General features: G+C 36.2%; 1 protein-coding gene across 2 annotated transcripts; it reads left to right on the top strand.

Moving 5' to 3' along the window:
* Positions 1 to 4,132: 4,132 nt before the first annotated feature.
* mocos (molybdenum cofactor sulfurase) lies at positions 4,133 to 12,503 on the top strand. Of its 2 annotated transcripts, none has more exons than XM_081350553.1 (15): positions 4,133 to 4,337; positions 4,665 to 4,754; positions 4,878 to 4,944; positions 5,640 to 6,290; positions 6,375 to 6,451; positions 6,531 to 6,730; positions 6,905 to 7,021; positions 8,583 to 8,978; positions 9,092 to 9,254; positions 9,903 to 9,987; positions 10,171 to 10,295; positions 11,393 to 11,489; positions 11,697 to 11,838; positions 11,923 to 12,027; positions 12,148 to 12,503. In XM_081350553.1, the coding sequence occupies exons 1-15, from the start codon at positions 4,208 to 4,210 to the stop codon at positions 12,262 to 12,264; spliced, it is 2,562 nt and encodes an 853-aa protein (XP_081206679.1). In that variant the 5' UTR covers positions 4,133 to 4,207; the 3' UTR covers positions 12,265 to 12,503. The 2 variants fall into 2 exon arrangements, with proteins under 2 accessions (XP_081206679.1, XP_081206680.1); XM_081350554.1 differs by having other exon boundaries at positions 11,923 to 12,031; positions 12,148 to 12,395.
* The last annotated feature ends 407 nt before the right edge of the window (positions 12,504 to 12,910 follow it).

The raw sequence follows: 12,910 nt of genomic DNA, 5'->3' as shown, positions 1-12,910 counted from the left end.
AAAAAATATTAAGCAGCGCAACTGGTTCTTATTGATAATAACTGAGCATCAAATCAGAGTTTTAGAATGATTTCTGAAAAAATCATGTGACACCGAAGACTGGGTAATAATGCCTGACGAAAATTCAGCTTTGCATCACAGAAATAAATTACATTTTAAAGTATACTAAAATAAAAAACTATTATTTCACAGTATTACTGTTTTTTACTTCTGTGAAATATCAAAACCAATAAAAGGGTTATTTGTTAAATTATGGTTATGTAAGTATTCTCAAAGACTGAGAATTCAATTCCCAGTCATGAACAAGACTAAATGAGTTATAGATTCAGCATGCTTAATATAAATAATAAGGTGTCTGAATTTAATAATACATTTTTAAAAAGCTGGTTCTTTTGTGTGGCTAATAGTTCTGTGCGGTTTCATCAGGTAAATGCATAAAACATGCTACCATCCTGTCTAATCCTCTAGGCCCGGATTTGTTTGGCTAATGCTAAGTCCCATTTGACCCATTTCTGTCTTTCCAAAGCTTGTCAACAGGCATCTGAAAACATTCTGCCATCATATAGCATAGCACTAATAAGCCCGAACATAGATATCACGCACGCTGTTTTTCACATGTCAAATGTGTTTATGAATCAGGAATTAAAATAATTTATGTCACTGGCATTGAAATGTTGATGTACAAAAAAAATGTTGGGAAATTGGTGACTCAGATTAGTGTTCAAAAAAGATCAGTCTGTTTTAAATACGTAATTCCAATGGCTAAGCCTTTGTTGTTTGTGAACAGTGTTTTATGTTATATTAAACAATAACGTAAATTCAGTACATCGCGTTTAACGTCAAACTAACGTTTACAAGACAACAATGTACTAAAACGGACACGTTTTTCATTTGAGTTTTTGCGTACAGATGACAACGATCCCTGTTTACATTGCTACACAAAAACGACAAAAACACGAAAACGATAACGTTGTTGATTTAAAAAAAAATTGCACTTTGAAACCCGTTTTTCGAAAGTTCGCATTTTCAGGCCCCCAAACTCCCATTGTTATGTAAATTAACGATTAAAACAAATTAAAAAGTTTAGTGTAAACAGACACTAAATTGTATAAAAAAAACCCTCATCTTTAACTAAATCTATCGATGAATATGTCCATTCAACAACAATAATATGTAATATTACAGCCCAAATGTTTTGGAAAAATTATGATTGTATTTATTAACATTAAAATCATTTATAATTAGTGTTATATTATATTATATGAAAAACAACTCAGCGTTAGGCTATAGAATATCGTATAATATGTATAAATAGACAAAATATATTAAGTATATGAAAGATATAGGTAAACAACAGTTTTCCCTTAGTCAAAGATGTACAAGAACACTGTTGTTGCCAGAAAAGCATTAACACGCCTATTTGTTTCTTTTGGAAGTCCCTGCGCGTGATGAGCAGCTTTGGGTTGAAGTTAGCAAACTGACCTGAAAGTGATGGAGGTTGAGACGGCGCGAAGATGCCAGTTACACTCTTCACCAGCTCTTCTTACCCTGTCAATCCAGGATGAGTTAACGTTTGCGGATCCAGAGTGTGTATGATTCCCTTAGTTCGGAGTTGCCCTCCTTTGTTGTCAGTTGTATTCAGAGAATGGACAGATGGCCTTGTGCCCGTACCTCTGGTCGACTGAGACTAGCTTTACTGTTTTTTCCCCCCTCTGGCTTAGCCTCTGATAAGCCTTTAGACCAGGCTACGTGAGCCCAGAGACTCTTTCAGTACTTAATACTTACGTAGTTGATGCCACAGCACCTTCATCCCGAGAATGGATGGTCCCGGTAGTATTAAGGAATCCCAAGAAGAACGGAAGGCAACAGGTTTCCCATACTTTGGTACAGCTGCAATACAGACAGCTGACCTCGTCAGGGAATATATTCACAGGAAAAAGACAGAAATGTCTAATTGTGTGTCCCAAGAGACTCATCTTGAAATACATTGTCCATTTTGGTAAGACAATATGCATGGACAATGAGATTTGAAGGACACAGAGAAAGAAGAATATGCCCAAAATGCTTAGCCGACACCCCCAATCAACATAAGGATCTCCAAATTGACTGTGTCACATCATTATGGACAGAAAGACACAAGGTCTCTGTGGCCGGATTCCCATCCCCCACACCAAGCATCTACTCCTGCTAATGAGGCCAAAGTCCTGTGAAAACAATGTGGGCCTTTAACAGAAAAAGATGCACTCTGCTCGCCAGCAGAATTTCAAAGTGAATGAATTAGTGGAGCAGAAGTGGCATATTTAATCACTGCCTGCTGTCTGGGATGGAAATGAACAATGGTCTCTGTGGATCTCCATTCCCTCTCTGCATATGTGTTGATAAATAGTGTAAAATCAAGTTCTAAAACTGTTACATGACAGTGTTGTTATCATTAAAGGAATTAGGACATTGTTTTTTTTTTTTAAGTATGTTAATATGTTCCTTGACTTTATTATATAATGTTAATAAGGTTTTTTTTTGCACAAAAATACATTTTCATCCTTCATTCTGACCATCTGTCTGAAAATATACGTTTTTAAACGAAGTGGCTCCTTAGAGGCTTGTCAGTAAATGGCCACTGTTATGATTGGCTGACGTCATTACATGGGAAACAGTATCAACGTCCACTCGCTATTGCACGCGAGTAAGTGTTTTGAAAACATCCATATAAAACCGTCATTTACAGACAAAGCATTATAAAATCATTTACTTGCAGTTTCTGATGAAGCTGCTGTCAGATCCAATCCAGTTGGCTGCTTCATCTTTCAACTAAAGTTTCTTAGCGAACTCTCCTCGTTTACAAAACAAAATGCTCCGAACAAACATATAATCCTCTGACGCGAACCGGGACACCCTTAAATTAAACCATCCACTGTGGTTTCCAACTGTATACTGTATCCAGTGTAGACAGCGGCAGTGATTATAATGGGTTCTATTTGCTTTAAATCCAGTGTAGGCAAATATCAGCCAATAAGCAACTGAATGCTATTGGCAGGGCCAATGCATGATGTGTGTGTGTGTGTGTGTCTTGCTCTGGAGGCAGTTATATGCAAATGTATTTGCCTGTGTGACATCACAGATCCTGCAATATCAAAACGAGCCATTTTTGGTGCTTGATTAAATAAATGCTTTCTTTATAAGGAGGACGTTTTAAGCTATGAAACATGCAGGTAAAAAGACCTCTTATATATCAAAAGATCGAGGCATGTCATGTCATGTCCCCTTTAACTAAAAGTAAAACCAAAACTAAAACTATTAACAAACATTTTTGTTCATTTAAATAAAGCTGATATAAAACTTCAACTAAACAAAATTAGAAATGTTGCATTAACTGAAATAAGTTGAAGTTGTACTAAAATTACAATACCTTTGCACTCTATCCATAAATCCCAAAATTTAAGCCTAAAAACAGAAAAATAACAATAAATTTATGTTACAACAGATCACAAGATTTACCATGGTAATAATAATGATAAAAAAAAAACATGCAGAGACCATGGTTCATAAAAGGGAAATGTAGTTTTTGATCCAAATTTGGTTGGTAAGAATTTTTGTTGTTGTTGTTGTTGTTGTTGTTGTTTTTTATGTTTTTGAAAGAAGTACAAACCAAGGAATTTTGAGAAATGGAGATTGTAAAGCTGAATTTTCAGCATCATTTCTCCAGTCTTCAGTGTCACATGATGAGACTTCAGAAATCACTTGAATATGCTGATTTGATGCTTAAGAAAAATTTCTTATCAACGGTGAAAATAGTGCTGCTTAATTTTTTTTTTTTTTTGCAACATTAACATTTTGTTTCAGTATTCCTTGATGAAGTAGCCTACTAATGACGTATTTGATATAAGTATTAATTTCTTTGACTAAAAATCTTACTGACCCCAGTATTTTGAACTGTAGTGTGTCAAATAATATGTTGTAGGCTACAGTTAATTGTAGGTCTGCTTGGTGATCGGGATTCTTTTCTTAATATCTGATGAGTTAAGTTCCCTCTGCACGTGAGTCCATCAGACATGCTTCAGAAAGGAAACTCCACTGTTTGTCCTGCAGAAAAGTCAACAGTCACATGCAGCTGGACTTTGGTCTCGCCTCTATCAATTGGACATGGTGTGGTGAGTGATACATAAGTGCGCGAAAGAGGGAGCTCTTGTGTATTCCTGACTTTACGGAAATGGAAACTCAGCCTATGCAGGACTTCCAGGATTTGTGTACATTTGAGAGTTTTAAGAGTTTCTGGCACTATTATGGTTACGGCGTTGATCAACAAGAGCTGATAGATCGGGAATTTAAACGGATTAAAGGTAAATAATAATAATAAAAAGTACTTAAAACCTCCTTCCCATTTCTGTAACATGTCAGTAACGGCATGCGATGCTGTTACCTACTCTCACTGTTTATAAATGTACCAATGTCAATAAGGTTTGAGTAGTAAATAACCGATTTTTGCATTATAGCTATAACTAAGTTTGTTCAGCTGTTGAGAGCGTGGGCCTGTGCTGCACTGTTTACTTTCCCTTTAGTTGTTGTCTTTAGACTGTTAGAATGCAGCGCCCTCCGTTGGTCTGATTGTGAATTGCACCTAGAGGCTGAGTAGTGGACGCTGAAATGTTCTTCTTCTTTTTTTTAAGGTGTTACATACCTTGATCATGCAGGGACCACGCTATTTCCTGAATCTCAGATTAAAGAATTTTATGAGGACATATCTAGGAATGTTTATGGTGAGTTCCTTTACACTGATGAACAATCATATGCACAATGCATTGTTGAATTTACAACTCAATATTACATAACATCATTATCAAAATAATAATTTGCTGTTGATCGATTCTTTTCTTTCTCAGGCAATCCTCACAGTCATAATCCCAGCAGTAGGCTAACACACGACACTGTGGAAAGTATCAGATACAGGTAAGACCTTTTGCACCCTCTGAAATTTTCATCAGTCATAACATAGAAGACTAACTTACCATTTAAATGTATTATTATTATTACTATTATTATTATTAAAAACATATACAAAAGCAATATAATACAATAATGTTTGTTTTCATTTTTCTTTCAAAAAGAACATTAGAGCATATCCCAAAAAGAGAGAAAGAGAAAAGTGTGTGTGTGTGTGTGTGTATATATAAAAAATAATGTGCATATATATAATATATAATTGCTAAAACTAAAATAAAAATGATAATTAAATTATAATTAAAGATAAATAGAAATATTTAAAAATAAAAAACTAATACAAATGACAAAAGCACATACTAAGACTTAACCTAATATTAAAGTATAAATGAAAAAAATAAATATAATTCCAAATATTAATAAATAGCATTAATAGTATATAAATAATACTAAAATAACACTGCATGAAGTAAACAAAATATAAACAGGGTGAATAAAAAGGAAACCTAATACAAAAATAGGATTGGAAATGCATACAGGGGAAATTGGCCTGAATTGAGACAAATTGAGCGTTAGTAATATTTAGAAGTATTATAGCAGCTAATACTTTTATTAAGATCTTGATAACATTTTATATATGTGTATATATGTATATATATATATAGTATGTATATGTGATAGCTCTTTGTTTTGAATGCCTGCAGGATACTGGAACATTTTAATACATGTCCTGAAGAGTACTCGGTGATTTTCACTTCAGGATGTACTGCGGCACTCAAATTAGTGGCGGACACTTTCCCCTGGAAGGCCGTGTCAAAAGAAGAGCCTGGAAGTGAGTTCTGCTTCCTCACTGACAACCACACCTCTGTGGTGGGCATCCGCGGTGTGACCGCACTCCAGGGAGTTGGCACAATTCCTGTTCTACCTCACCAAGTGGAAGCAAGAGCGAAAAATCCCCAGACTCAGACAAATGGAGAGGAGGAGTGTTCTACACCTCATCTTTTCTGTTATCCTGCCCAGAGTAACTTCTCAGGCAGAAAATATCCCCTCAGCTACGTGAAAGGAATTCAGTCTCAACGGCTCTATCCAGCGTGTGAGCACCGTGGTCGATGGTTTGTTCTCCTCGACGCTGCCTGTTTTGTAGGCTGCTCTCCTCTGGATCTAAGCCAGTATCCCGCTGATTTTGTGCCAATATCTTTCTACAAAATGTTCGGCTTCCCGACTGGACTCGGAGCCTTGCTGGTGAGGAATGAGGCTGCTAAGGTCTTGAGAAAAAGTTACTTTGGAGGAGGGACAGCAGCAGCGTATCTGGTAGAAGAGAACTATTTTGTACCAAAGCCAAATGAAGTCAGCAGGTGAGATATTTGACCTCTGATTGTTGGCAAGCAGCGTAGTTGATGATACTGTAGCTGACAATATTTGTTTAATGTGTTTATTAGGTTTGAGGATGGCACAATCTCCTTCCTTGACATTATTTCTCTCCATCATGGTTTTGAAACGCTTCGGAAACTTACAGGTTCATAAGTTTATGGTTTACAGGTTTAGGATTCTCATTCTGATGACCTACATTAAAAGTGGATGTTTTTGGTTTTCAGGGAGTATGATGAACATTCAGCTTCACACATTTGGTTTGGCTCGCTACACCTATATTATCCTCTCGTGCCTGTGTCATAGCAATGGGAAACCTGTGGCACAGATCCACTGTGATAGCGACTTTCAGAATATTGCTGAACAGGGTGCAATTCTCAACTTTAGTCTACTGGACTGTCACGGACAAACAGTAGGGTATTCTCAGGTCAGTCAGGAATCGCCAAATGTTTTTTGGGTTGTGTTACGGGATTAACCTGTAAATAAAGGTATACAAATTGTGCAGATAATGAAAAAAATCTAAACCATAAGAATTAGAAAAGATTGACTTTGTCTTTGCTTATTGTTTTTTGTATGTTTGCTTGTTTTTGTTTTTTGCCAGGTGGACAAAATGGCCAGTCTCTTCAACATTCATATTCGTACTGGCTGTTTCTGCAACACAGGAGCCTGCCAACATTATCTGGCTATCAGCAACCAAAATGTGAAGAGTAATTTACAAGTAAGTGGACGTCTGCCAATACAAACTTTGATGTTTGCTTGGCAATTAGATCTTACAGACAGACAGATGGATGGATGGATGGATGGATGGATGGATGGATGGACGAATATAGATAGATGGATGGATGGATGGATGGATGGATGGACAAATATAGATGGATAGATGGATGGATGGACAGATGGATATAGATAGATAGATAGATAGATAAATAGATAGATAGATAGATAGATAGATAGATAGATGATAGATAGATAGATAGATAGATAGATAGATAGATAGATAGATAGATAGATAGATAGATAGATAGATAGATAGATAGAACCTAACAGACAGATAGACCGATGGATGGATGGATGGATGGACAGAATGATAGATAGATAGATAGATAGATAGATAGATAGATAGATGGAACCCAACAGATAGATAGACCGATGGATGGATGGATGAATGGATAGATGGACAGAAGGATAGATAGATAGATAGATAGATAGATAGATAGATAGATAGATAGATAGATAGATAGATAGATAGATAGATAGATAGATAGATAGACGGATTGAAGAGGACAGACAGACAGAGATAGATAGATAGAACCTAACAGACAGATAGACCGATGGATGGATGGATGGATGGACAGAATGATAGATAGATAGATAGATAGATAGATAGATAGATAGATGGAACCCAACAGATAGATAGACCGATGGATGGATGGATGAATGGATAGATGGACAGAAGGATAGATAGATAGATAGATAGATAGATAGATAGATAGATAGATAGATAGATAGATAGATAGATAGATAGATAGATAGACGGATTGAAGAGGACAGACAGACAGACATAGATGGATAGACTTAGAGATAGATAGATAGATAGATAGATAGATAGATAGATAGATAGATAGATAGATAGATAGATAGATAGATAGATAGATAGATAGATAGATAGATAGATAGATAGATAGATTGACTGATAGACGGATTGAAGAGGACAGACATAGATGGATAGATAGATGGATGGATGGATGGATGGATGGATGGATGGATGGATGGATGGATGGATAGATAGATGGAACCCAACAGATAGATAGACAGACAGATGGATGAATGGATGGATGGATGGATGAATGGATGGATAGATAGATAGATAGATAGATAGATAGATAGATAGATAGATAGATAGATAGATAGATAGATAGATAGATAGATAGATAGATAGATAGATAGATAGACAGACAGACAGATTGAAGAGGACAGACAGACATAGATAGATGCATAGATAGATAGATTGATTGATAGACGGATTGAAGAGGACAGACATAGATAGATAGATAGATAGATAGATAGATTGATAGATTGATAGACGGATTGACGAGGACAGACATAGATAGATAGATAGATAGATAGATAGATAGATAGATAGATAGATAGACAGACAGACAGACAGACAGACAGACAGAGAGATGGATAGATATACAGATAGATAGATGGATGGATGGATGGATGGATGATGATAATAATATGTTTGAAGTAATTGTTAATGAATGGTTCTTTTCAAGGCCGGTCATGTCTGTGGCGACAACATTGATCTGGTTGACGGACATCCCACAGGATCCATCCGCGTGTCTTTTGGATATATGTCCAGTTTTGAGGACTGTCAGAACTTTCTTCGGTTTGTTGTCAATTGTTTTGTGAACAAACCACTAATCCTGGACCAAAAGAGAATAACCAGGTTGAAGACAGCCGCACCGATGGAGTCATCAGCATCTGATCACCTGTCATCAATAACTAATGGTCAACTAGGGCATGAGATTGAGCAAGTTATCACCCCTTCACCTGAGAGAATAACAACACCATCTGAAGGCACTGTGTCAAAAGAGGGAAAGAACAATGGCATTAGCCACACTCTAACCAACCTCTTCATCTACCCTGTCAAATCATGTGCATCATTTGAGGTACAGAAATATGTTTTTTTATTTTATCTTTCTATGTTGACAGTGAAAAGCATGGTAATGTTATGAAATCAGTTTTCATGGCAAGTACTCAGTTGTTGTGATTGACCTAACAGGTGACAGAGTGGCCACTGGGACCACAGGGTTTGTTGTATGACCGTTTGTGGATGGTTGTGAATGAGAATGGGGTTTGTCTGAGCCAGAAACGGGAGCCAAAACTGTGTCTCATCCGACCTATCATCTGTCTGGCCTCCAACACACTGCAGCTGCAGGTCTCAGGTCAGACACTTGCATTTCCCTAGTAATGTAATACAAAGAACATCACTACAGCGTTTTAAAAAACAATAACTACCAGCATCTCATGAGATAATGGGAATAAATTACACCTTTTACAGTGCCTTTTCAAGTACTATGAAAGTGCCATAGTGCAATGATAATACCAGATGGTACCATGTTATTTCTTTGTATGTGCCAAAAGACACTATAAAACCATATTTTAATTTTTATTTATATTTAGTTTTTATTCTGTAATGTCATGTCTGTCATTTTAAGGTCAAAGTTTAAATTATGGTCACACTTTAAATTAGATGTTTTTAACCACAATGTTGTATTGCAAGATTCTGCTATACCCGCGCGGATGTTATGGACAGGTTTAGTGGTATGGATAGGTTTAAGGGTGGGTTAAGGGGTAAGGGAAGAGTCAACAGTTTAATAATAGATGTAATTACAGAAATTACTTACAGCTCTGATTACATGCAGGTATTTCTTAAATATAAGAACAGTATGTACAGTACACAATATATGCATTGTATCAAATTATTAGTTTAAATGTTACTACATACCCAAATCATTAATAATATATTCTTTAGTAATGTATTTTAATGTGTTCAATGATAAGCTAAACTAATGCATTCTCTCTCGTCTCAGGCATGGAAGCGGTCGCTGTACCCTTGGAGACCAGTCTAGAGAATTCAGAGCTAAGAACGTCCCAAAGCAAAGTTTGCGGTGACAGGTATGAAGATAAAACACATGCCCACCGAAAAAATGTCATTAAGCCCTATTATTTTATATCATTACAGTATGCATTTAGACATTTGTTGAGTTTAAAATGTATAAACTGTTTCATATTTTAGCTTAATTCTGCAGCTTATTATGAATCTTGTTGTAGCTTAATATGAATCTGTCTTTGGTGTAGGGTTCAGACAGTGGATTGTGGGGAGGAAGTTTCAGCCTGGCTTACTGAGTTTCTGGGAAAACCTTGCCGTCTTATAAGGCAGAGACCGGAATTCCTGCGTGATATGAAATTTGGACGAGGGAAATGTAAAATACAACATTTGCATTTGGATTTGTTTGTTTTTTTTATGCTACAAAATCCTGAAATCCTTAATATTGTAGTTTAAATTTAATCCCTCAAAGGAATATTATCTGTATGAATATTTATGCCGGCTGCACACGATTTTAGGCCTGATTTTCACTCTCATGCAGTTTATGTATGATCAAAGCCGCGATCTGAGAGAAGCGCAGATGTCGTGTCCTGCAGTGTGAAATTTTATTTTACATTAAAATACATTTAACCCTTAATATTAATAAATAAATAAATGCTCTAGAAATATACAACAAATAAAACACAAAAAGCCACTGCACAGAGGTCATTGGTGCCCAGACTCTATTTTTGCATGAGCCCCATTAGACACGTCTTACCCATGGGGTGGGTGTGAGTCAATATTGCACATAGTCCATTATTGCATTAAGCCCAGGTGTTACAGCTTAATCTGAGTATGTGTGTTGTATGCATGTGTGTCTGTGTACATGTGTATAGGTAAACTAAGTGTTAGTGGTATTGATGAAGGTTAAACTGACTGTTCTAGAGTAATGTAATGTGTGAACCCGTTGCCGATCCGCCGTGCAATGTGCACACAACAGCACAGTCATGTAGTGTGAGAAGAACAGAGATCCGATGACTTCCGTGTAGTAAAAATTGTGTAGTGTGTTCCCGGCATTAGATTCAGTATATTATGAAAAGACAGCGTTACAGTAAACGGCATTCACTTTCAGATCTATTACTTGTGCTTGCATTCAGAATTCAGCATTTTTAAATCATGGAAGTCAGAAAGCAATTTATAGTTATTTCTTTTACATTTCTTCCCATTAGAAAGCAGAAAAAAATCGATCTTGATTGTTTCTTGCAAATCAGTTAGATTAAATAGAGAAAACTGAGACTTGCTTTTCTGACTTTTCTTCAGAGATAAGAACCTAGAAATTAGTTTCAGAAGAGACCTCAACAATGTCTCAAACTCTGCTCTGTTTTACAAGCTATTGTAACAAAGTCTATGAAAAATCTGATTATATATCTCTGTACTCTGTAGTTACTCTTGTCAACAATTGTGTCACTTTTTTCCTGATGTCTCCCTATCCAGCCTGTTGTCCCACTGCTCTCTCTCTGGTGAATGAGGCACAGTTTCTGCTTATTAACAAAGCCAGTGTGTCTTTTCTACAAGAGCACATTGCCAACAGGTATAGTAATGTCCAATTCACTTAGAACAGCGACAAATGACCAGACAATTTGAGGCTACCCAAATGTTATTGTCTATTATATGGCTAATAGCTGACTTTTAAATAGCCAGTCTGTCTGTTTAAATCGTTAGCCAGTAGTGCTCTGCATATATGAAGTAAATTTCTTCATTATTTCAGGATGTTTTTGTTGTCTTTGGCATGTTAAAGGCACGATAGTGAGAATGAAGGAACGTGGAGCGACATGGAGCAGCTCATTCCGCGTTTCAGGGCGAATCTGGTCATCTCAGGACAGGAGCCGTTTGCAGAAGACGACTGGTCTCACTTGACAGTAGGAGGCACCCAGTTTCAGGTTGGTAAAAATATATATTAATGGACACATAATTGGCAAGAAATCAAACAGATGTTCAGGTCTCTTCTTTATGCATTGTTTAAGGTGATGGGGAGATGTGGCCGTTGTCAGATGATTGGAGTTGATCAAAAATCTGCCACTAGGACCCAGGAACCCCTTAGGTCTCTTTCTGAATGCAGAAGTGGAAAAGTCTGTAAAAACAAAACTTCTCATTCTTATTTTCTGCTTTTGATTGCTTTTACAAGAAATGACATGTCTAATATATGAAAATCACATTACTTCTCTTTTCTCCTCTGCTCTTGTTCTAAGGTGACTTTTGGTGTTTACTTGGCTCACCAATCAGCAAGGAACTCCACTGCGATCTCCATCTTATCCATAGGGGACCATGTTATTCCACGGATATCAGAATCTACTGAGAAACTTTAACAGTTTTTTGTAATTTTAGTTTGATTTTTAAACTGTGATAAGAGCTGCATTTTAATGAAATTTAAATGCACTTTATGTGGTGTATTTGTATTGATATATAACTATATACTATAACAGACTTTATACATTAAGCATATTTAATATAAGAAATAAATCACATTTGTGTGACATGTTCAGCTGCAAGAGGGACTGTATTGTACTGAAATCATGAGACATTAAAAGAGTTTTGTTTTTTATCTAAATATGGTTGCAAAATAAGTTGTTATTATTAGTAACCTATACAGATCGGTGACAAGAAATGACAATAAATTAATCTTAGATTAGTTCAAATTAATCTAATAATATAAAAAAACATAATATTTCAAGAATCTGTCACTTTTCTTGTTTTTAATTAACCCAAGAGATTTAAGAAATGTGTCAATTTAAATTAAGAAATGTGAAAAAGTAGGTTGCGAGTTTAAGATCATTTTTAAACACAAAATAAACACCATGGTAAACACACCATGGACGTCACACGCACGCACAGGTAGGCGTGGCTGACTTTAGGGCGTGATCCTGCTTTGGCAGGCTTCCATATTTAGACCTAGACCCACTCGTCTTGTGTGACATCTTAACACCGTCTTTTGTCACATATTAATATTTAAAA

Source organism: Scardinius erythrophthalmus (assembly GCF_964197995.2).
Source record: "Scardinius erythrophthalmus genome assembly, chromosome: 21".
Classification (NCBI taxonomy): domain Eukaryota; kingdom Metazoa; phylum Chordata; class Actinopteri; order Cypriniformes; family Leuciscidae; genus Scardinius; species Scardinius erythrophthalmus.
The sequence above is the reverse complement of the archived record's forward strand: the minus strand, read 5'-3'. Positions and strand labels throughout refer to the sequence as shown.